The sequence below is a fragment of the Balaenoptera musculus genome, chromosome 11, assembly GCF_009873245.2.
Source record: "Balaenoptera musculus isolate JJ_BM4_2016_0621 chromosome 11, mBalMus1.pri.v3, whole genome shotgun sequence".
NCBI lineage: Eukaryota > Metazoa > Chordata > Mammalia > Artiodactyla > Balaenopteridae > Balaenoptera > Balaenoptera musculus.
This window is the reverse complement of record NC_045795.1, coordinates 82,418,756-82,443,856: the sequence shown is the minus strand read 5'-3', so window position 1 is coordinate 82,443,856 and position 25,101 is coordinate 82,418,756. Positions and strand designations below refer to the sequence as shown.

At 39.5% G+C, this 25,101-nt stretch overlaps 1 protein-coding gene across 1 annotated transcript in view; it reads left to right on the top strand.

Moving 5' to 3' along the window:
• TAFA4 (TAFA chemokine like family member 4) overlaps nucleotides 1-25,101 on the top strand; it is a 124,646-nt gene that overhangs the window by 96,773 nt on the left and 2,772 nt on the right. Inside the window, exons 3-4 of the mRNA XM_036870185.1 lie at nucleotides 8,549-8,704; nucleotides 24,865-24,993. Coding sequence (XP_036726080.1) covers nucleotides 8,549-8,704; nucleotides 24,865-24,993 — 285 coding nt within the window. The remainder of the gene's footprint in view (nucleotides 1-8,548; nucleotides 8,705-24,864; nucleotides 24,994-25,101) is intronic.

Below are 25,101 nucleotides of genomic sequence, written 5' to 3'. Positions count from 1 at the left end.
CTCACTTCGTCCCAGCTTACCCTTCCCCCGCCCCGTGTCCTCAAGTTCATTCTCTACGTCTGCGTCTTTTTTCCTGTCCTGCCCCTAGGTTCTTCAGAACCCTTTTTGTTTTTTTTAGATTCCATATATATGTGTTAGCATACGGTATTTGTTTTTCTCTTTCTGACTTACTTCACTCTGTATGACAGACTCTAGGTCCATCCACCTCACTACAAATAACTCAATTTCATTTCTTTTTATGGCTGAGTAATATTCCATTGTATGTATGTGCCACATCTTCTTTATCCATTCATCTGTCCATGGACACTTAGGTTGCTTCCATGTCCTGACTATTGTAAACAGAGCTGCAGTGAACACTGTGGTACATGACTCTTTCTGAATTATGGTTTTCTCAGGGTATATGCCCAGTAGTGGGATTGCTGGGTCATATGGTAGTTCTATCTTTAGTTTTTTAAGGAAGCTCCATACTGTTTTCCATAGTGGCTGTATCAATTTACATTCCCACCAACAGTGCAAGAAGGTTCCCTTTTCTCCACACCCCCTCCAGCATTTATTGTTTTAGATTTTTTGATGATGGCCATTCTGACTGGTGTGAGATGATACCTCATTGTAGTTTTGATTTGAATTTCTCTAATGATTAGTGATGTTGAGCATCCTTTCATGTGTTTGTTGGCAATCTGTATATCTTCTTTGGAGAAATGTCGATTTAGGTCTTCTGCCCATTTATGGATTGGGTTGTTTGGTTTTCTGATATTGAACTGCATGAGCTGCTTGTAAATTTTGGAGATTAATCCTTTGTCAGTTGCTTCATTTGCAAATATTTTCTCCCATTCTGAGGGTTGTCTTTTCGTCTTGTTTATGGTTTCCTTTGCTGTGCAAAAGCTTTTAAGTTTCATTAGGTCCCGTTTGTTTATTTTTGTTTTTATTTCCATTTCTCTAGGAGGTGGGTCAAAAAGGATCTTGCTGTGATTTATGTCATAGAGTGTTCTGCCTGTGTTTTCCTCTAAGAGTTTGATAGTGTCTGGCTTTACATTTAGGTCTTTAATCCATTTTGAGTTTATTTTTGTATATGGTGTTAGGGAGTGTTGTAATTTCATTCTTTTACATGTAGCTGTCCAGTTTTCCCAGCACCACTTATTGAAGAGGCTGTCTTTTCTCCATTGTATATTTTTGCCTCCTTTATCAAAGATAAGGTGACCGTATGTGAGTGGGTTTATCTCTGGGCTTTGTATCCTGTTCATTGATTTGTATTTCTGTTTTTGTGCCAGTACCATACTGTCTTGATGGCTGTAGCTTTGTAGTATAGTCTGAAGTCAGGGAGCCTGATTCCTCCAGCTCTGATTTTCTTTCTCAAGACTGCTTTGGCTCTTCGGGGTCTTTTGTGTTTCCATACAAATTGTGCAATTTTTTGTTCTAGTTCTGTGAAAAATGCCATTGGTAGTTTGATAGGGATTGCACTGAATCTGTAGATTGCTTTGGGTAGTATAGTCATTTTCACAATGTTGATTCTTCCAATCCAAGAACATGGTATATCTCTCCATCTGTTTGTATCATCTTTAATTTCTTTCATCAGTGTCTTATAGTTTTCTGCATACAGGTCTTTTGTCTCCTTAGGTAGGTTTATTCCTAGGTATTTTATTCTTTTTGTTGCAATGGTAAATGGGAGTGTTTCCATAATTTCTCTTTCAGATTTTTCATCATTAGTGTATAGGAATGCAAGAGATTTCTGTGCATTAACTTTGCATCCTGCTACTTTACCAAATTCATTGATTAGCTCTAGTAGTTTTCTGGTAGCATCTTTAGGATTTTCTATGTATAGTATCATGTCATTTGCAAACAGTGACAGTTTTACTTCTTCTTTTCTGATTTGGATTCCTTTTATTTCTTTTTCTTTTCTGACTGCTGTGGCTAAAACTTCCAAAACTATGTTGAATGATAGTGGTGAGAGTGGGCAACCTTGTCTTGTTCCTGATCTTAGTGGAAATGGTTTCAGTTTAAAAGCATATTTAATAAGAAAAAAAGATATGTATTTAAGCAGATAAAGTTAATCCATCCTCTATAGCAATCCCAAAGCAATCAATTTTTTTTGTAAGGATTGTCATAACTCTTTTAATGTTATATACATCAATTATTCAGGTGAGTGAGGAACCAGGCATCTTAAATTTTACAATTCTGCAAATATTAATTTTGAGTCACCTTTTTTGAAAAGAACATATACAACCTGATTGCAAGTTCAGAAGTGTGGAAAGGAATCAAGGAAGTTTCAAGTTTCCCCACTTATAAAATATGTCTCCAAGAACACTGAGAATAGTGTCTGCCACATAGTATACTGTATGAAAGTGTTGGGTAAATAAATAGAAATAAATATGCTTCCATCTACCTGCCCAGACAAAACTGGAAGGAAAATGGCCCAGAAACTGACAAGGTTAACAGCAAGAAAAAGGACAGTTTTTTTTTCCCCCTCTTTGGCCAGTTTCTGTCCAGTGAACCTGGCTCCACTTCTGGATAATTCATTCGTATATACTCCAATTCACACCTTGAAGCTCTAAAGTAAGAGAAATGAAAGATTTCAGCTACAACTTCTCACTTATTGCACAGGTCTTATGTATATGTATTTAGCTGTCGTTTTCAAGACAGGTCCCCAACTGAAATGTTCCCTGCTGTTTAAGAGAGAAAATGCATCTTTGTTTTAAGTGAATTTACCTGAAGTGGCCACTTTCTGGTACTAAGCTTATTGAACAAGGTATCCCTTTTGTATGTTTTTAGAGAACTAAGCCACTAGTTTCTTGTCTGTTTTCTACTTTCATTTTTTTTTTTTTTCATCCAGCAACACTATACTACATAGCTGTATGATGTTTACGATGGTTACATTTATATTTCAACTTGACTGGCAGGGTGCCCAGTCACACATTATTCTGGGTGTTTCTGTGAGGGTGTTTTGGATAAGATTAATATTTGAATCTATAGACTGAGTGAAGCAGATTGCCCTCCCTAGCATGGGTGGGCCTCATCCAATCAGCTGAAGGCCGGAATAGAGCAAAAAGCCTAACCTTCCCCTTGAATAAGAGAGAATTCTTCCAGGCTTTGAATTGGGATGTACCTTTTCCTGTTTTTGCACTCAAACTGAAACATCAGCTCTTACTGCATCATGAATCTGTCCACCCTTGGACACATCTTGTTGGCTCCCTTTCTTTGGAGAACTCTGACTAATACAATGTTAACACGTGAGCTGCTCAAGCATGTATAATCAGTGATTTCTGTGCATCGGCCCACACTGGATCCCTATCTTCTGCCATCATTCCTTCAGCAGTTTCAAGTACCTGTTTCTGAGAACCCATCTCCTGTGCCAGGAACAAAGATTACAAAGAAACGAGGCACATCCTTATTCAAAGATTACTGTCACATGTCAACAGTACACACATTTCTAGAAAGACTGTCTAAATGGAGCCACACAAACATTGTTATCAAGTAGAAAAGATGTTTATGTGGGAAACTGAGCCATATCTTGTGACTTGCTGAGGTAGAGATACTATTTTGGCTGTACTTGGTGAAATATTAGCTACCATAGCTACTACATTTTCTGCTGTGAGAGCATAGACACTGCCTGGGTTTGAATCTCTTTCTATTTTCTAGTTGTGTTAACTTGGGCAAATAAATTTCTGGACATTTTATTAATGTAAAATAGGAATAAAAATAGTGCCTGTATTGTAGCAGTTTAAAAGATTACATAGAATATTTGTAGAAAGTTTAGAAGAGTGCCTGCAACCTACCATATTTTATCAAATCTAAGATGCTGTCAGTTGTGAAATATACTGCTGTTTTGTGTATTTCAAAGAAAGAAAAGCAATGCCAATTATAATGGTAAGATGCTATCAGTTGTGACACATCCTGACATGTTAAAATATGTATCTTAAAATCAATGAAGTACCATAGTTGGTGCTATATAAATGAATAAAATTCTAGACCAGGCAAGCTGATTATTCAGAGACAAGATTGAATAGAAAAAAAAAAACTATTTGCATTTGTGGATGGTTATCTAAATAGCAACAAAATTCTAAGCAAACTATAATATTAATGAATGTTCACATCACTTCTTGACTATTCTAGGAAGTTACTAAAGCATATTTCTTTTATTTTCTTAATGAAGTTTAGAGCTGCTTTCATTATAGACTCTCTAGGGCCATTAAAAATCTAATTAAGGCATGATGGCTGTTATAGACTGAGTGTTTGTGCCCCTCCCCCCGCCCACCAAATTCATATGTTGAAGCTCTAACCCCCAAATGTGACTGTATCTGGAAAGAGTGTCTGTGAGGAGGTGATAGAGGTTAAATGAGGTCATAAGGTGGGCCCTAATTTAATAGGGCTGGTGTCCTTAGGAAAAAAAGGAGGAGACACCAGAGCACGTGCTCTCTCTCTCTCTGCCATGTGAGGACATGGTAAGAAAGAGGCTGTTTAAAGCCAGGAAAAGAGCTCTCACCAGGAATTGAATTGGCCAGCACCTTGATCTTGGATTTCTGGCTTCCAGAACTCTGAGAAATAAATGTCTGTTGCTGAAGCCACCCAGTTTGTGGTAGTTTGTTGTGGCAGCTGAGCAAACTGAGACAATGGCCAACAGGGAGGGTGGTCACTGAGAGAAGACTGAGGATGAATTCATCCCGGCCACCCCTCTTCCCCCTCCGTGGCTACTCATTACCTCTCCAGGACTGTTTGACCTGAAGTGCTTATTTGCAATTGGAAACTACAGAAAGGATCTCCCCATGAACTCTTCCCAATCCTCACTTTTCTGCTTACTTGGTGCTAAAGTCCCATGCTACTTTACTGACATTGTAATTACTCTTTATTTTTTACTTATTTACAACTGTACACAACTACCTGTGGGAAATCAACACTCTTCTTTCGAACATTTAATTAGGTTTATAGTTTTAATTACTCCTTTCATATTTATGTTTTCCTCTGTAGTGGATTGAAAACTTTCTCTCATGCTGGCGATTTGACTCTCTGGGTACTGGTTCCGCTTTTATGTATTTTACAAATGAAACTTTGCCTTAGTGTTTGTTCTCACCATTAATTGGATTTTGCTTCCACCATTTAAGATAGTATGACAGGGAAGGGCCAGAAAAAATTCACCATGATATAGAGGTTACTTTGTAGAAGGTCTATCTTTATGGATTAAAAATCTGAAATACAGAATTTTAAAAAGGAGCTTTGTTATTCGAAGCACATACACCAAACAACAGAAACCAAGCAAAGCATTAACCTGTGGGAATCCTTGGGGAAACCTGTTTTAATGAGTAGATGAGATTTCTTGTAATTCACAGAACAATTTATATGTAAATGGTGTATCTGAAAATCATGAGGGTGCTCGAGGGTGCCTGAAAAGCTTACCTTTCATTAATAATTTCTAAACATTGCCTCTACAATCTTGTTTCCATTTTTTTTTTTTTATCAGAGCAAAGGTAAGTCTTTCCATCTTGGTATAACCAGAGTTGGTGTATTAGTTATCCATTGCTGTGTAACAAATTAGCCCCCATCTTAGATGCTTGAAACAATCAACAAACAGTTGGCTCTTGAACATAGGTTTGAACTGTGCAGGTCCACTCTACTCTGATTTTCTTCAATAAATATGTACTATAGTACCATACGACCTGTGGTTGGCTGAATCCAGGGATGCATAACTACAAGTAAGGAGGGCCAACCATAAGTTATACTCAGGTTTTCGACTGGGTGTGTGGGGTCAGCGCTTCTAACTCCTGCATCGTTCACAGGTCAACTATATATTATTTTACACAGTCTTTGAGCAGCAGGAATCTGGGAATGGCTTAGCTGGGTGGTCCAGACTCAGGGTTGTTAGACTGCAGTTGAGCTGTTGGCTGGGATTGTAGTCTTTGAAGCCTTGACTAGGGCTGTAGGATCCACTTCCAAACTCACTCATGGCAGCACACAGCATGATTTCCTCCAGAGTGACTGATGAGCAAGCAAGGGACTGCACCGCTGTCTTTTATAACCTGACTGTGGAAGTGATAAACCGTCACTTCTGATGTATGCTATTGGCACTGGCACACAGACCAATGCTTGTGCGGTGTAGGAGGGAATATACCTAGAAGCTCACTTACAGGGTTGTTGGCAGGGGGCTTCAGTTCCTTGCCACAAGGGCCCCTTTATAGGGCCACTTATCCCATGGTTTCCTTTGAGTGAGTGATCCAAAAGGCACAGAAAGGGTGACCACCTAATTTTGGAAGTGACATATCATCATTTCCTCTGCACGCTATTGGTCATAAAGACCAACCCTGGTACCATGTGGGAAGGGACTGCACAAATGTGTGGACAGTAGGAGGCAGGGAGCATTAGGGACCATCTTAGATGGTGGCTGCCACAGCTGACATGACCTTGAATGAAACGACAGACTCATGGAGTGGAATCATTCCCTCAGGTCCAGCCATGAGAATGGGTCCACTTAGTGTTAAGCTAAGTTCTCTCTTGGTTTTACAATCTCCTGATAATTTTCCAATAAATTCTCTTTGGCTTAAGTGAGCTTAGATCACTTTCCATTGTTAAAAGACTCCTAACTGATAAAATGAACTCCAATGTAAATTAAACGTAAACCATTTTCTGTTTGTTACAGGACTATGGAAGTCAGTTTTATCATTGTTGGTGATGGGAGATAGAAGTATAGAATTGTGGACAGAGCAGTGAGAACCTGTGGTGCTAGGATGGAATTGGAGATGCCAGTGTGGACTTATGCTGTGGACTTACGCTGTATACACACACACACTCACACACTCACACACACACACACACACACACACACCCACCTACCTTCCTAGGTCTATCTGCCCTTTCAGCCCCAAATCACTCCCTGGTAGCAATGAATAAACCTTTGTGCCAAGGTCCTGGTTTCTGCTTGGAGAAAAATGACGAGGGCAGGGAAAATCTGGCACATCTTTTGAGCCAGAAAGTTAGTTAAGATCTCAAAGAATAATGGGGATATGTCAAAATGACACAGCTGCCAGTATGAAGGGGTTCCTCCTGTCTAGATCTGAGATAATTTGAATATTAATATAGAATCAGTTTTGCAACCATAATATTAATAATTGGTTCTGGTGGAAGTCATCAATGGATGCTAAAAATAGTGGGTCAAAGTTGGAACAGTGGGGTGTTTACATAGTTTGACTATATTTCCCCTTAAAATGCTTATTAATTACAAAGGGCAAAATCGTACCTTTAGAAATGGAGAAATCTGGCAGCCACCACCTTAAGCATGTGATTAAAAGTAACAGCACCAAAAGCTGGATAGATGACATTATGTGCCTCCTGATATGATGCACTGAGAAGAACATAGTGTCACTTCTGGGGTAATCTGCTAAAAGTGCATTACCTGACTCTAATCAGGAGGAGACATCAGACAAATCCAAACTGAGGAACATTCTACAAAATAACTGACATGTATTCTTTAAAAATGTCAAGGTCAAGAAAGATAAAGGCTGAGGAATAGTTTCTGATTAAAGAAGGCTAAAGAAATGTGAACTAAATATAATGTAGGCTTCTGCATTGGATCCTGAGCAGGGGGGGAAATGGCTCTAAAGGACATTTTTGGGACAAGTGGAAAAATTTGACTGTAGATTGTCAGTTATATAATAGCACTGTATTAATGTTAAATGTCCTAAATTCGTTAATTATGTCAGAGAAAGTCTTTATTCTTGGGAAATACACAGTATTTAGGGGTGAAGGAGTGTCATGTCTGCAACTTACTCTCAAATGGCTCAGAAAAATATATGAAAGAGAGTGAATGATAAAGCAAATGGGGTCACATGTTAACAATTAGGGAATCTAGGTAAAAGGTCTTATATCAGTTTGCTATTGTTGCTGTGACAAATTACCATAAATTTAGCGGCTTGTTTCTGTAGGTGAGAGGTCTGGCACAGTTTGGCTGGTTTCTCTGGGTTAAAATCAAGGTATCCGCAGGAGAGCATTCCTTTATGGGGACCCTGGGGAAGAATCTGCTTCCAAGCACATCCTGGTTTTTGGCAGAATTCAGTCTCTTGTTGTTGTAGGACTGAAGTCTCCATTTCCTTGACTCTTGGCCCCTCCATTTTCAAGCCAGCAATGGTGCTTTGAGTCCTCCTCATGGTTTAAATCTGAATTCGCCTTCTGTTTCATCTCTCTGCTTTGAAGGGCTCATCACCTTAGCTCTACAGGGATAATCCAGGATAATCTCCCTCTCTTAAACTTAACCAATTAATAATCTTAATTACATCCGCAAAATCTCTTTTGCCATGTAAGTAACATAACATAGCCATTGGTGTGATACCAGGGGCTAAAGGTCCTGGAAGCCAAATTTCTGTCTACCTCAGTTTTATAGGAGTTTTTTGCACTATTCTTGCCACCTTTATATAAGTTTAAATTTACATCAAAACAAACAAACAAAAAGGATTCATAAGCATAGTATACATGGAATTGGGAAATGTAGTCATGGAATCATTCACGGCCTTGGTACTTTCATTTCTTCCTAACAGCACTGGGTCTGTTTTGCTCCCCTGTTACCCACCAGGTCACCACCAAATCAAGCAAGGGACCTGTGAGGTGGTCGCAGTGCACAGGTGCTGTAACAAGAACCGCATAGAGGAGCGATCACAAACGGTCAAGTGTTCTTGCTTCCCAGGACAGGTTGCTGGCACAACTCGGGCTCAGCCTTCTTGTGTTGAAGGTAAGACCTTTTTGGTCAGTTTCCCTAATGTTGCAAAAGGACCTAACACTAAAGAACCCCCTTACTTTGTTGTCTTTGCAACTCAAAGAAAACTAGGGCTGCACCTACGTCAACTATGTCAGTGCCATTTAAAAAGTGAACATAAATATAACCCCACAAATTTCTTAATGAGTAGGGTATTAATGATGTCTCCCAAGAGGTACCAATGAGGAGTTCTGTTACTGGACAATCAGGAAGATATGCTTTGATTTCTGCTTGCCCAACTGTCTCTCCAAATATCACCCACTGGAGCAGTTTCTTCCCTAGACATGCTTTTCTGCCTCCTCTAAAACTCTATTCAGAAAGTCAGCAACCTGGTTTTCTCACCTCGTGTTTGATGTTCTAGACTAATATTCTCTTTATTTCTAGTTTACTATTTATACAGCATCTTTGGAGCAAGTTCCCTGAGAATAGTTTGGGATATCATTCATTTGTTGTTTCCCTATCCCCTAGCAGAATATGGTGCCAGTGGTTTAGGAAAAAAATGAATCAATGTTGATGGTTGTGGGTGGAGGCCTGGGATTGGTTCCTTTTGATGCCCCCTGGCTCCTTCCAGCAGACACCTTGTTAGAAACAAGTATCAGTCCCCAGGGGGACAGATGCACGAGGTTAAGTCTTGTAGCAGTTTCTCTGTAGTGGTGTGAAACCTCCCTGAAAACGAACACTTCCTGTCTTATCTGATGCATTTCTAAAGGTCAGCAGTTAACACACACACACATTCTTATCTCTAGAATCATACAGTCGACAATAATTAAGCACATCCCACCTGCCCTACCAAACAGACACACATTTGTAGACTGCATGGTGTACATGTATTGTATACATACCAGTGCTGTGTATCAGCATGACCTCAGACACCTTTCAAACTGGAAAGTGAACGTGGAAAATGTCCCATCTCGAATTCCTCACCAGAAACCCCGGGGCCAAATGTGTTGCTGAATTCCGATTCTGTCAGATTTAGTTAAGGCAACACAGTGCATATGCCATCTATTACCTAACAGACCTAATGTCTTCTGCAGTTGCACCCCATAATCACAGATATTAATATTTATACAGTCAAATATATGAATATTCATGCCGGATGGGATAAGGCAAGATGAAGAACCTCATGTTAATTCAAGTCAGGTATTGCTGCCATTCTAAAGAAATTCTTGCCATTTTCAGAGCTTTTTGGATTTGGGGCTTAAAGATAAAGGATTATAGGCCTATAAAAAAAAAAGGTAAGGATCTTTAACATTAAAAAAAAAATTGCTAAGTTTGTCTCCCCAGCTGGGACAGTTTAGTGTATATATTTGCTCCATTACTGAATCCGGATCATACTCATTTTGTCTCCTTGCTCTCTCTCAAATCAGTCCACTCTTCTCTACCCCACTGTCACCTCCACAAGTCTAAGGGCCTAATTACATTTTGCTGAGCTTACTACTCTTCGTCTTCCAGTTTTCACGCTGTAGCCAGAATGATCCTTCTACAGAAACAGAACTCATTACGTCACTCCCATATTTAAAGCCACACTTCAGTGACTTTCCACCGTCTTTAAAATGAAATCCAAATTCCTTACCACGGCTTGGCTGATGAAGCCCTGCGTAATCTCGTTCTGTCTTACTTTTTTCTTTGAACTACTGTACCCCAGGCAAACTGGAGTCTTTTCTGTTCCCTTTCATCTCTGCACTCCACCTGTCTACATCCATTGCCTGAATCGTTGTCTTCATCCCCCCAACACACATTTGTCCACTTAATGCCTACTCTCCTTTCAAGTCTTCTATATGTTCTTGTATCTCCCCATACTTCCAGTTCATGACGTGCATCTTGTTTTGTTGTAAAAACTTGTCGAATGTATGCTTCCCATTAAGTCTACAAGTTGCTTGAGGATGGGAACTGGGTCTCTTATTTACATCTCCCCGCAGTGGCTGGTGCATGATGAGTTTTAGCACAGGAGAGAGTGATTTCATCTTCACTAATCACAGATTCATTTCGAAAGGTAACAACAATGGTTGCTTGCCTCTGTAGATTTTATTTAATTTTTAATTAACAGTTGTAAAGATTTTTAATGTTTTTATTGAAGTGTAGTTGACATACAATATTATGGTAGTTTTAGGTGTACAACATAGTGGTTTAGCACTGATAAACATTACATACTGATCACCAGGATAAGTCAGCCATCTGTTGCCATACAAAATTATTACAGTATTATTGACTATATTCCCTGTGCTGTATATTACATCCCCATGGCTTATTTTATAACTGGGAGTTTGTACCTCTTAATTCTCTTCACCTATTTTGTCCAACCTCCCACACTTCTCCCCTCTGGAGACCCCCAGTTTTTTTTTTCTGCATCTGTGAGTCTGTTTCTGTTTGGTTTTGTTTGTTGTTCTTTTTTTTGTTTGTTTTTTAGATTCCACATATAAGTGAAATAATATGTTATTTGTCTTTCTTTGTCTGACTTATTTCACTTAGCATAATACTCTCTAGATACATTCACATTGTTGCAAATGACAGAATTTTCTTCTTTTTTTATGTTTGAGTAATATTCCATTGTATATATATACACCACATCTTCTTTATCCATTCATCTGTTGATGGGCAGTTAGATTGTTTCCATACATTGGCTATTGTAAATAATGCTGCAGTGAACACAGAGGTGCATATTTCTTTTCCAGTTAGTGTTTTTGTATTCTTTGGGTAGATAGCCAGAAGTGGGGTAGCTGCTGGATCATATGGTAGTTCTATTCCTAGTATTTTGAGGAATCTCCATACTGTTTTCCATAGTGGCTGCACCAATTTAAATTCCCAACAACAGTGTATAAGGGTTCGCTTATCCCACACGTGATTGTTTTCTTAATTTTTCTTAGTTTGTTATTAGTTTATGGAAATACAATAGATTTATGTATATTGATTTTTGTATCCTGCAACTTCACTGAATCCACTTATCAGTTTTAATAGTTTTTTGGTGGAGTCTTTAAGGTTTTTTAATATCATGTCATCTGCAAACAGTGACAGTTTTACTTCTTGTTTTCTAATTTGGGTAACTTTTATTTCTTTTTCTTGTCTGATTGTTGTGGCTAGGACTTCCCACACTGTGTTGAGTAAAAGTCATGATAGTAGGGATCCTTGTCTTGTTCCTTATCTTAGAGGAAAAGCTTTCAGCATTTCACCATTGAGTGTGATGTTAACTGTGGGTTTATTGTATATGGCCTTTATTATGTTGAGGTACATTCCCTCTATACTCACTTTGTTGAGAGTTTTTAATCATAACTGGATGTTGAATTTTGCCAAGTGCTTTTTCTTTATCTATTGAGATGACTATATGATTTCCTCCTTTATTTTGTAAATGTGGTGCATCACATTGATTGATTTGCAGATATTGAACCACCCTTGAATTCCTGGAATAAATCCCACTTGATCATGGCATATGGTCTTTTTAATGTACTGTTGAATTAGGTTTGCTAATATTTTGTTGAGGTTTTTTGCTTCTATCTTCATCAGGGATGTTGGCCAGTAACTGTCTTTCTTTTTTCTTTTTTTGGTGTAGAGTCTTTGTCTATAGCTTTAGTATAAGGATAATGAGTTTGGAAGCATTCCTTCCTCTTTAACTTTTTGGAATAATTTGAAAAGGATAAGTATTGACTCTTCTTTAAATGTTTTATAGAATTCATCTCTGAAGACATCTGGTCCTGGACTTTGTTGTGAGGGGTTTTTTTGTTTTGTTTTTTGGAGTATACTTGCTTTACACTGCTGTGTCAGTTTCTGCTGTACAGCAAAGTGAATCAGCCATATGTATACACATATCCCCTGATTTGTGGATTTCCTTCCCATTTAGGTCACCGCAGAGCACGAAGGTAGAGTTCCCTGTGCCATATAGTAGGGTCTCATTAGTTATCTATTTTATACTTGGTATTGATAGTGTATATATTGTCAATCCCAATCTCCCAATTCATCCCAACCCCCCCTTCCCCCTTGGTATCCTGTTGTGAGTTTTTGGATTATTGATTCAATTTCAATACTAGTAATCAATTTGTTCAGATTTTCTATTTCTTCCTGATTGTCTTAGAAGAATGTATGTTTCTAGGAGTTTATCTATTTCTTTGAGGTTGTTCAGTTTGTTGGTATATAATTATTTCTACTAACCTCTTATGATTCTTTGTATTTCTGTGGTGTTGGTTGTAACTTCTCTTTCATTTCTGATTTTATTTATTTGGGCCCTTTTTTTTTGCTTGATGAGTATGGCTAAACGTTAATCAATTTTGTTTATATTTTCAAAGAACAAGCTCTCAGTTTCATTGACCTTGTCTATTTTCTTTTTAGTCTCTATTTCATTTATTTCTGCTCTAATATTTATTATTTCCTTCCTTCTGCTGACTTTGGGCTTTCTTTGTTCCTCTTCTTCTAATTCCTTTAGATGGTAAGTTAGGTTGTTTATTTGAGATTTTTCTTGTTTCTTGAGGTAGGCCTGTATCACTAAATTTCCCTCTTAGAACTACATTCGCTGCGTCCTATAGATTCTGGAAAATTGTATGTTAGTTTTATTTGTTTCGAGATGTTTTCTGATTTCCTCTTTGATTTCTTCATTGACGAATTGGTTTTTTGGTAATATATTGTTTAGTCTCCACGCATTTGTGTTTTATCCAGGTTTCTTTTTGTAATTTGATTTCTTGTTTCATACCTCTGTGGGTGGTTGAAAGTGCTTGATTTCAGTTGTCTTAAATTTATTGAGACTTGTGTTATGGAATAATGTGACCTATCCTGGAGAATGTTCCATGTGCTCTTGAAATGTATGTGTTTTTTCTGCTTTTATAGGAAACTTTATTTTATACTGGAGTACAGTTGATTAACAGTGTTGTGTTAGTTTCAGGTGTATAGCAAACTGATTCAGTTATATATATACATGTTTCTACTCTTTTTCAAATTCTTTTCCCATTTAGCTTATTACAGAGTATGGAGCAGAGTTCCCTGCTGCTATACAGTAGCCTTGTTGGTTATCTATTTTAAATATAGAGATGTGTACATGTCAAGCCTAAACTTCCAATCTATCCCTCCCCCCACCCTTCCCCCCAGTATCTATAAGTCCCTTCTCTAAGTCTGTGATTCTGTTTCTGTTTTGTAAATAAGTTTATTTGTATCCGTTTTCTTAGATTCCATATATAAGCGATATTATATGATATTTGTCTTTCTCTTTCTGACTTACTTCACTTAATATTGATGATCTCTAGGTCCATCCATGTTGCTGCAAATGGCATTATTTCATTCATTTTAATGGCTGAGTAATATTCCATTGTCTATATGTACCACATCTTCTTTATCCATTCATCTGTTGATGGACATTTAGGTTTGCTTCCATGTCTTGGCTACAGTGCTGCAATGAACACTGGGTGCCATATCCTTTTGAACCATGGTTTTCTCTGGATATATGCCCAGGAGTGGGAGAGCCGGAACATATGGTAGCTCTATTTTTCCATTTGTAAGGAACCTCAATATGGTTTTCCATAGTGGCTCTACCAATTTACATTCCCACAAACAGTGTAGGAGGGTTCCCTTTTCTCCACCCCCTCTACAGCATTTATTGTTTGCAGATATTTTGATGATGGCCATTCTGACTGGTGTGAGGTGATATCTCATAATTTTGATTTGCATTTCTCTAGTAATTAGTGATGTTGAGCATCTTTTCATGTGCCTCTTGGCCTTCTGTATGTCTTCTTTGGAGAAATGTCTATTTAGGTCTTCTGCCCATCTTTTGATTGGGTTGTTTGTTTTTTTGATACTGAGTCACATGAGCTGTTTGTAAATTTTGGAGACTAATCCCTTGTTGGTCGAATCATTTGCAAACATTTTCTCCCATTCTGTGGGTTCTCTTTTCATTTTGTTTATGGTTTCCTTTGCTGTGCAAAAGCTTTTGAGTTTAATTAGGTCCCATTTGTTTATTTTTGTTTTTATTTCCATTACTCTGGGAGATGGATCAAAAAGATATTACTGTGATCTGTGTCAAAGAGTGTTCTGCCTATGTTTTCCTCTAAGAGTTTTATAGTATCTGGTTTTACATTTAGGTCTTTAATCCATCTTGAGTTTACTTTTTTTGTGTGCTTTTTTTTTGGTGGACTGTATCTATTAAGGTCATCTGATCTAATGTGTCACTTAAGGCCAATGTTTCATTATTGATTTTTTGTCTGGATGATCTGTCCATTGAGGTAAGTGGGGTGTTCACATCCTCCTATTATACCTGTCAAGTTCTACCTTTATATCTGTTAATATTTACTTTATGTGTTTAGGTGCTCCTCTGTTGGGTGCATAGATATTTATGAGCATTATACCTTGTTGGATTGATCCCTTTATCATTAAGTAATGTCCTTCTTTGTCTCTGTTTACAGTTTATGTGTTAGAGTCTATTCTAAGTATTGCTACATCTGCTGTTGATTCCCTTTAGTGTATTTTTCATTTAAGTTACTGTATTTTTTTTTAAAATCAGAGTATAGTTGATTTACAATGTTGTGTTAGTTTCAGGTGTACAGCAAAGTGAATCAGTTATACATATACATACATCCACTCTTTTTTAGATTCTTTTCCCATACAGGCCATTACAGAGTACTGAGTAGAAGTTACTGTATTCTTTAGTTGATTTTTTTTTTGAAGTTCTATCCCTTTTTTGAAGTTCTCACTGAGTTCATTCATTCTTCTCCTTTGTTCAGTGAGTGTCTTTGTGACTATTACTTTATGACTATTACTTTAAACTCTTTAGCTGGTAAATCGGTTACCTCCATTTCATTTAGTTCTTTTTCTGTTTTTTTTTTACTGTTTATTTCCATTTGGAAGGTGTTTGTCTCCTCATTTTGGCTAACTACATATATGAAGTATGTCAGCTATGTCTCCCAGTCTTGAAAGAGTGGCCTTATGTACAAGGTGCCCTGTGGGGCCCAGTGGCACAGTCACCCTTGGTCACCAGAGCCAGGTGCTCCAGAGGTATCACCGGTGTGGGCTGTATGCACCCTCCTTTTATGGTTGAGTCTTAATTGCTACAGACACACTGGTTGGTGGGCAGGGCTGACCCCCAGGCTGGCTGGTTGCATGGGTTGGCCAGGACTGTTATGGGGCACGTTGATGTGTAGAACTCTTCTCTGGCACAACTGGCTGTGAGGCCTGATCATGACTCTTGTGGGACTGCTGGTGTGCGGAGCTCTCCTAATGGGAGCTGCTTTAGAGGGACACCAGTGCCAGCCAAGCTGCTGGGTGGGGTAGGGGGCAAGAACCATTTTGGAGGGGCACTGGTAATGGCTGAGGTGGCCCATCAGGTAGGACAGGAGCTACTTTGGAGGGACGGATCACAGCGCGGTAGGGTCTTAGGGGAATGCTGGAGTGGGGCACACAGTGTTAGCTAGGTAGATGGAGAGTTACGGAAATGGTGCACATCAGTGCTGGGCAAGCTAGGTAAAAGGAGAGCTAAAAAAACAACAACGGTTCCTGACAGCACTTCTGTCCCTGGATAAAGTTCCACCGGCTCCCTGCCCCTCTGGCATGTGTCCTAAATTTAGTCGATGAATTTCCTTCTTGCATGACACAGGCACTTTGCAAGCTGGTGCCTGCGTACTGGGACTTGGAGCAAGTGAGTTTGTATGTGAATCCTTCAAGAGTGGAGTCTCAGTTTTCTCCATTCCTCCAGCTCTCCTTGACGCAAGCTCCATTAGTTTTCAAGGCCAGATGTTCTAAGGGCTCATCTTCCTGGTGCAGGACCCCTGGGCTGGGGCAGTTGATGTGGGGCTCGGACCCTTTGCTCCTCGGCAGGGAGCTTCATGGTTGTGATAGCCCTCCTGCTTGTGGGTCCCCGCACCAGGGGTGTGGGCTCTGACTAGATCACATCTCTGCCCTTTGTACCTGTTTGGATGTGGCCTTTTCTTTATAGCCTCAGTTGTAGAAAATATGTTCTCCTAGTTGCTAGGTCATGCTCAGAAATAGTTGTTCTATAGGTATTTGTAGTTTTGGTGTGTCCATGGGAGGAGGTAAGCTCAGGATCTTCCTATTCTGCCATTTTATCCAGAACCAACATCGCCTCTGTATATTTTAAACTTCTACAGGAGCTCACGAATCATAACAAACTGTATTTATACTGTCTAGTTTAGAATATTTGGATATAAAAATCTTACATATCTAAATAATGTTTTACAATACTCAAAGCACTTTTATCGATGCCTGGAAAGTACAGATAGGGTAATAATTCCTATTAGCATCTGTCTCTTAGTAAAGGAAATACTAATACCTTATCATAAACTAGCTAGTTTTAAATTTTTTATATGGGAAAAATCCCTTTTGGCCTCTACCCTATGGGTACCCTATGTGGTCAATATATTTTCCATATACTTGTGTATTTAAGTAAGACAGGTCTGTAGAAAATGTGGTAGATTTCAGTATAAATGTGTTTTACACAAATGGCTATCACTCTGGATATTTCTTAATCCAATGTGCATTATTCCTATTCGTATTAGGCTGTGGAGCTCTTTGTGGGCTAGTACCTACTGACCTGTTTTTTTAATCGCTCCACAGCACCCATTATATTGGACAGGTTATAATTTATTTAGCTGTTCTTCTACTGAAAGACATTTTGGTTGTGTCTGTGGCAAAGGAAACACACTCACAGGGTCCATGATTGCCCTAGTGCAGAGGATCAGTAAGTGATGGAGACCAATTATTTGGTGTCGGAGCAGAGTCTGTACAGTAGAATTTCTGTGGTGGTGCAAATGTTCTTTCTGTATATCTCCTTATCTATATGGCATGATGTATATGTGTCCAGTATGATTGGTTGCTGCTAAGCACAGGTGGCCCTTGAGCATTTGAGATGTAACTCGTGTAAATTTACATGGGAACTTGTGACTAGAAGCTTCTATATTGGGCAGTGCAGGAGAAGCTTTATGTAAATCTGTAACTTTAGTGCAACATTTGGTGGCCAAAGCATACCAAAACCCTGAAAGATGGGATTGTAATTATGTCTTCATATTTGTGTTCCCTGCACTAGCATTGCATGGCAAATAGTCGGTACTCAGTCAATGTTTATTGGCTCAAAGTCACGGAGGAGGTGTAGGAAGTTGTAGTTTAGGCTCTAGTTAGGATGTATGTCTGTTTTCATATCTCCCTGATCATCTGTTCCTTATCTGAATATGTTTTGATTAGGGCTTTTTAGCTTTACCTGCTTAATCTTTATCCCATAATAATTATGCAGTATCATGCTGCTAATTGGCACGTGGGAAGTCCTAGTCTCTGCTGATATGTTCCTTTTATCTTATTTGTCACTAAGAATAGAGGATCTAAAATATAAAATTTACTTGAATTTACATTTAAATTAAAACCAAGGCCAGAAGACATTGGGGGGGGGCACTTATTGATGTTGGTATAGACACTGGACTATCTTTATGCATTTCTGTTAATCCACACCACAGATACTTATCTGGTGTTTTTTTTTGCTCTTCCATAAAATCATAGCTTTTACTAGTTAAAAAGGGAGAAAAAAATGCTTTTTTTCCCTCCCATCAGGCTTTTTTGTTATAATTAACTTATGAAATCCCCCTGAATTATTGAAATGTGTTTGTCTGTCTGTAATACACATTTGGGATTTGGGAGAAGGGATGGGGAATTGTTTGATTAAAGCTGTGATTACTTGGATCCTAAAACAGAAACTATTTAGCTGTTAAGCATTCTTGCTTTTGACTCGTCTACTGGCATAGACAAGGCTGTTTTGTGGTAGGAACCGTATTCTACACATTTATCAAGAGAGAATGAATGCTGAATCGTTTTAGGATAAAATGAGATAAATGTGTAGTACAATGAAACTTAGTTTATTTTGTCAAAGTGAATGCTTTCTAAACATCGGTTTTAAAAAAACTTAATAAGACGAAAGCCTAGGAATGGAGGACAGTTACTTTTTAAACCTATTTTTCTTTTCTTTTCGATGATGCCCAAATATCTTTTCTGAGATGTCAGATTTCGCTTATTTAAGGACAAGAGTTACTGTGTGTATTGCAGACATCTTTCATGGCTTTATGGATTGTGTGGTGAGAGGCACGGTCTGTCTTTAAGTTGTGAGTTCACAAGGTTTTGTTACCAGTTATGTTCTCTGTGCCACCTGACAGACGAAGCAGTTTTCTGAGTTCTTCTCAGTGTTGGTCAGGTAAATGACAATGAAGTATCCTTTACAAAAAGTACTTTGGAAGTTGGAAGGACATGCCCCTTGCGTATGGTTGTTCATTTATCAAGTTTTAATTTAGCACATTTGTGCCTGGCATGTCCTAGATGCTGGAGGGTAGCATAATAATTAGACTCAGGTCCTGCTTTCAAGGAGCCCAGAGTTTACTCGGTAATTAAACTCTAGTAAATGAAGGGCTCATGGAGAAAGCAGAAGAGGGGTCAGCGGTGGTGCCCATGAGAAGCCATCGGTCTGACTTTACCAGGTAGGAAGGAGCTAGGGAGGGCAGGCGTGTAGAGCACCTGAGAATGAAGGGGACAACCTTGGGAAGCGGAGGAATCAGCTCGTCTGGCTCAGAAATGGTAGAAGACAAAGCTGGAGACGTAAACAGAGCCTGGGATATTAAAGGCCTTAGAGCAAATCAAATTTTAGGACTTACTGCCTGCCTTCTGGGAATTTGTATTCAAGGAGAATGGATGAAGCAGACTCTGCCGATAAGAAAGGGTATGAAGTGCTAGGAACAAAGTGCATATAAAATACCCTGAGGTTTCTGAGCAGGAAAAATGTGATCTCTGAATCTGACAGGTCACATAGACTGTCAGCGTAGTGAGCCCAGGATTAGCCAGGATTTGTGTGTGTGAAAGAGAGATACAAAGGTTAGACTTGTGGAATCGCCCACGGTGGAGGGAGGACGGAAGCCATGAATAGAGGTGGCATGATGATATTTACCATGAATTAGTATTACTTTCACCAGCCAAAGCTTTGATGAGGTCTGATGAACTAGCATAGCCTCTCATGTTGGGCCGAGTACGTCTAAATCATCACCATAGATAACCACAGATCAATGTTTCTCAGCCGGGGGTGATTTTCTCCCCGCACCCCGGGGGACATTTGACCATGTCTGGTGACACTTCCGGTTGTTATGCTGGGGGAAGAGGGTGCTACTGGCATCTAGCAGGTAGAGGCCAGGGATAGTGCTGAATAGCCATGGTGAATGCACAGGATAGACACCCCCAGTGAAGAAAGATCTGGTCCCAAACGTAGGTCAAGAGACCCTGCCTTAGCGGTCTCTGCCAAATGTGCATGTGCTTGTGTGAGAGGGCATTTAGCTGGGAAGACAAACCTGGATCACGGAAGAGTAGTCTGTACGTCCTCATCCCCAGCCTCCCGCCGTACTCTGTGCAGATAACAATACTGTGTCATTTGTGAAATGTGGGAACAAGGAAAAGCTTCCTTAAAAAAGTCATAGTCTTCTCACTACTGCTTTTATGCATGTTACCTGGGTCAGGTTGGAATGGCTTCTTTTCTTTGAATAACCAGAAATATAAATTGGCAGGGCTTTCCACCTACCTACCTATCTATCTTAAAAGTTAATAAAAAAATGGCTTAATTTTTAAAGAACACAGTGAGTGTCTTGAAATAACAGTGGTGAGAGCAAAATAGCTAAAGATACAGTACGTTAAAACCTCAGAACCTATGCTTGTGACTGTTTCCATTTTCTAGATGATATATATTCCCAGAAGATGTGTTCTTAATCTCTCTCTCTGTAGTTTCAGGGTAAAAATACACTTTTCTTTAGAGAAGCCTTAACGCTGTGTAAATACAACCACGCTAAATCCACAAAGGAGATGCCAGCTATTGAGAAGTGAGACTGTTGGTCTTATTCGAAGGCGGGCTTATCTAAATAGCTGTATAAATACATATTGTGTTTTATTTAATAGAGTGGTATTTATTTGGGACAAGGGCTAGAAACAAAAAACCTCCATCTATTTCATACAACAGAGAGTAAAGAAAATGCACCAGGAGCACAATAGCTCCTTAGTCACCTTACATTTTCACCTAAAAAACAACATTATAGAAAGTACTAGTTGCCTGTCTTTTTTTAAGTTCGTTTCTGCATAAAGCTAGAAATTCGTTAGAGCTCGGCAGCTTGGAGATAGACAAATAGGGATATTTTGTATTTTCCTAAGGCAGGGGGCTTTTTAAAGAATTTCATTTTTAAAATAGAAGTGACAAGACACTTTCTCACGTAAAGTATATTATGGTATTTGGCACCAGGAAAAAAAGCATGTATGCCTCCTGCAAACTTATTTTCCTGTGGAGGCAAGACTCAGTTAAGTGGGCAGATGTTCTCAAGAGTTATTTTAATAGAAGCCTACTTCTGAGTCTTTTGTCTCAGCTCATAGCCCTACCCCGTATGCACTCAAAGCTGAAACTTCCGGGCTGTTTAATCACCTTAGTCATTGTCGGGTCAAACCCTCTGTTGGTTTTCAGCTTAGCTGGGAGTTCCTTAGTCAATCCTTAACTCATAAAGGAATTTGAAACCTGTATTTTGGCCACTGGGATGGCTCTTATCATGTCTTTCTTTTCTGAAAGAACATTTGCGATTAAGTCTCACGAAGAAACTTTATCCGGATAAAGTGTCTACTCATAGGGCTCCTCACTCAATGTATTCTATCAAATATGAACATGATGTCTTTTTTACAAATAGAAATATTTGAAATTCCAGGGCAGCCTGCTATTTTAAGGAGTCTATTGTGAATCTGTCTTTATCACTCCGTATTTCCCAACGAAATGAAAGGACAGTGGTAAATAGTTTCCAAAGGGCTTGATTGTGTATGCTTCCTTCTTGTATTTATTTAAATAAATTATTACACTTAAATCCTTAAACAAAATACTAGGCAATGCTGTAGTTGAGAATTGGCATATTTTTCTGTGATGAAAGCCTGAATCCATCATTTTCCCCACCTCAAGCTCCTTTTCTAGATTTGGCATCAGGATTATTTCAGATTCCCCTGAGTCCGGTGAGCAGGTACCAGCGTTTCTCTGCTGTGAAGCTGAGATAATATCTATCTAATTCAATCTATTTCCTCTGCGGGGAGTTTATTCCCAGATTTCTCCCCCCACTCACACCTCAGTTGGTCTTCCCTGTCAGGCACCTTTTTGTTCTAAATTCTTTCATCGTCCCTGCCAGACTCACCCTTCTAGGGACATAGGTTTTCCTGGCTTGTTGCGCTACCTTGCTCAGAAACTTTCCATGGCTTCCCACTGCTTAGAGAATCAAGTCCTGAATTGTCCTTGACAGTCCCTAAAGTTTGTTTCCCAGACCACCTTTCTCAGCTGAACGTCCACTGTTTCCCTGCTGACCCCTCACTTGAGCCACGTGGGTCTCCTGGCTTCCAGGTGGCCGTTCACTGCCCCTCCTGCCTTCACCTGGACAGATCACTAGCCATCTGTCAAAGCTTCTTTTGAATCATCCATGTAGCTCTGATACCTGTCAAGAGTACATAGGTTTCCACTGCTGAGTGGAAGAAAGTTTGTCTAAGGAACAGTTTTAAAGACTTTTTAAAAAGTATCTCAGCTTCACTTTCACCTCTGTGCAAATATAACTAAGCTCTGTCAACGTTTATATAACTTTTCCAGTCCTGCAGATGGCATTTTAAATTGAGGGCTGGGAACCACCTCTTGTTTATCTTTATATCTACTTGGGGCCAAACTAAGGTACTCAGAAAATAATGAATGACTGGTCGGCCCTATGAAGATGGTCAGTTTTGTGTAGCACTTATTAATCTAAACTATTACTGCAAATTGTGGTATAAGTAGAAAGACTGATGGATACAGAGTCTCAACTCAAGTATTACTCACTTTGTGGAAAGCTCTGGTTTTTGCATCCGGAACCCTCTGCCTCCTCTTCTTGCTTCTGAAGGTTCTTGGGACCATCACAAGGGATTAGTACATAAAATTGCTTTGAAAAATGACACAGCTCCGTACAATTTTAAGGTGAAACCGTTGTGATGTCGGGGGCTGAAAAGAATGTAACTTTGTCAGACATGGCCCCAGTGTGTCCGTCCACTCAAGTGCAGTGTCAGTCTCTGCCAAAATAAATAACCCATTTAGCTACGTGCCTTTCTCAGTGTTGGCACTTCCTGATTTAAATAGCACTTGGTTATTCTAGATCACAAATCTGCCTGACTCATGTACTATTGGTTTGGATGGGACTCATTGGATACCTAGCTCAGTATTTGGCCAGAATCTGGAACGGTGGCTGCATGTGGAGAAAATACAGTGTCTGGTTACTTCAGCCAATAATGGAACAATCCTATGCCCTCATTCTGCCTCATCGCATTTGCCTGACAGGACAAGAGTTTTGAATGCACTGGCTTCCTCTGTTACCTACTTTTGTCATTGCCTCTAGTAGAGATCTCTGCTGTGAGGAAGTGGGTACGTATTAAGTGTTGGCAGCAGCGTTAGATTGCCTCTGTTCAAATGCTGCTTGGGTACTTGGAAAAAGGGTGACTCTGGGCAACTCACTTAATACCACCGGACCTCAGTTTTCTCCTCTCTGTAAAATGCAGAAAAAAAAAATAACCACTTTGAACCTCAGAGTTGTAGTGAATTTGAAATTAGCAAATGCAGGCAGGACATTTGGCCACGTGTCCTGCATTCAAGAAAAAGTAGCTCTTAGGATTTACAGTCATACCTCATTTCATTGTACTTCAGATACTGCGTTTTTACAAACTGATGGTTTGAGGCAGTGGTCTATCAGTGCCATTTTTCCAACCGCCTTTGCTTACTTTGTGTATTTGTGTCACATTTTGGTAGTTCCTGCAGTATTTCAAACCCTCCACTGGCAAAAAGAATATGACTCGCTAAATGCTCAGGTGATGGTTAGCAATTTTGAGCAATAAAATACTTTTTAATTATAGTAGGTACACCGAGGTTTTTTTTTTTTTTTTAGATATAAGGCTATTGCACCTTTAATAGACTACAGTGTAGTGTAAACCTAACTTTTCTAGGCACTGGGAAGTCATAAAATTGGTGTCACTTACTTTATGGTAGTGGCCTGGATTTCTCCAAGGTGGGCCTGTGAATGCCTGCTTTTTCTTGAACTTTAGTTTCAGACTTCTGAGGCAGTGGTAAAATCCATCGGGGTATTATTTTGTTTTTTAGTCAACGTGTTACTGTTTCGACCCCCAAAAAAGAAAAAAACAAGGCTCAACTACCTCCACCCCCAATCCACACATACTATCCCCAGCTTTGGAGCTTTGTCCTATACCAGCCTGCAGGGTGGGTTCACCTTTAAAAATCAATCAATCACAATCTTTTTCGTCCTTTGAAATCTATGGGAATAACCATCAAGGTGTTGGTTTTTTCTTAACTTCTCTTCATCTGCCTGCAAACCCAGAGATCTGGGGTGCTAGTTTCTGATTCAGGGGCTTAAAACATCAATCATTTTATTGGCAGACTGCTGTGGGGATGGTGAGATGAAGAGGAAAGGGAATTCACAGGGAAGCTAACTGACTAGTCGAGAATGTAGGCATGTGAGGGGGTGGCCCGCCCCTCCCATCTTAACTTGCGTCTAGTAGTTGACTCAAGTGGTTACTCACCTCCTGGAATGGCGTGGAGAGATGAGGCACCCTGTGTGCTGAAAATGTTGACTGTTCTTAGTCTCTGCTGTTGAAAACAAAGAGTATCAAACACAACTGCAGTATCCGCGTCCACCATTATAACCTGCAACCAGAGACGGAGACCACGATAATAGTGAACGTTTTCTGACAACACAGTGACTGGTCCAAAGTCAGCCAAGACTTTCACACGGATTGGCTTTATCCTCTTGCCATCTTCTGGCAAGGCTCTGTTTTTATTCCCATCGTACAGATGAAGAAACTGAAGCTGAGGGTAAAAAAGCTAGTCCAAGGTCCTTCAAAAACGGTAGCACAGCCAAATTCAAACCCGGGCAGGCGTACTGCACAGTGTGAGATCTCACTAACTACATCATCATCGGTTAGCCAACTGCATAAAAAGAAATAATTTTTTTCTGTACAATATATGGCTGATTCTTTACTTACAAGATTTCACCATAAGCAATCTTGGAAGCCAGTGTACTCATCAATGTTGAGCTTTATGTTATCTGTGTTTGGAGGAAGAAACAATGTCCCAAATATTATCTGGCTTTGTCTTCCAGCTTCCATTGTGATTCAGAAATGGTGGTGCCACATGAATCCTTGTTTGGAAGGAGAGGATTGCAAAGTGCTGCCAGATCACTCAGGTTGGTCCTGTAGCAGTGGCAATAAAGTCAAAACTACAAAGGCAAGTATTGACAAAACCCAACTGTAATTTACAACCTCAGTATATCATTACCTGTGGGGTCTCCCCCCCCCTTCATTTCATCCTGCCGTCAAGAGGTCAGCGTTCTTTTATG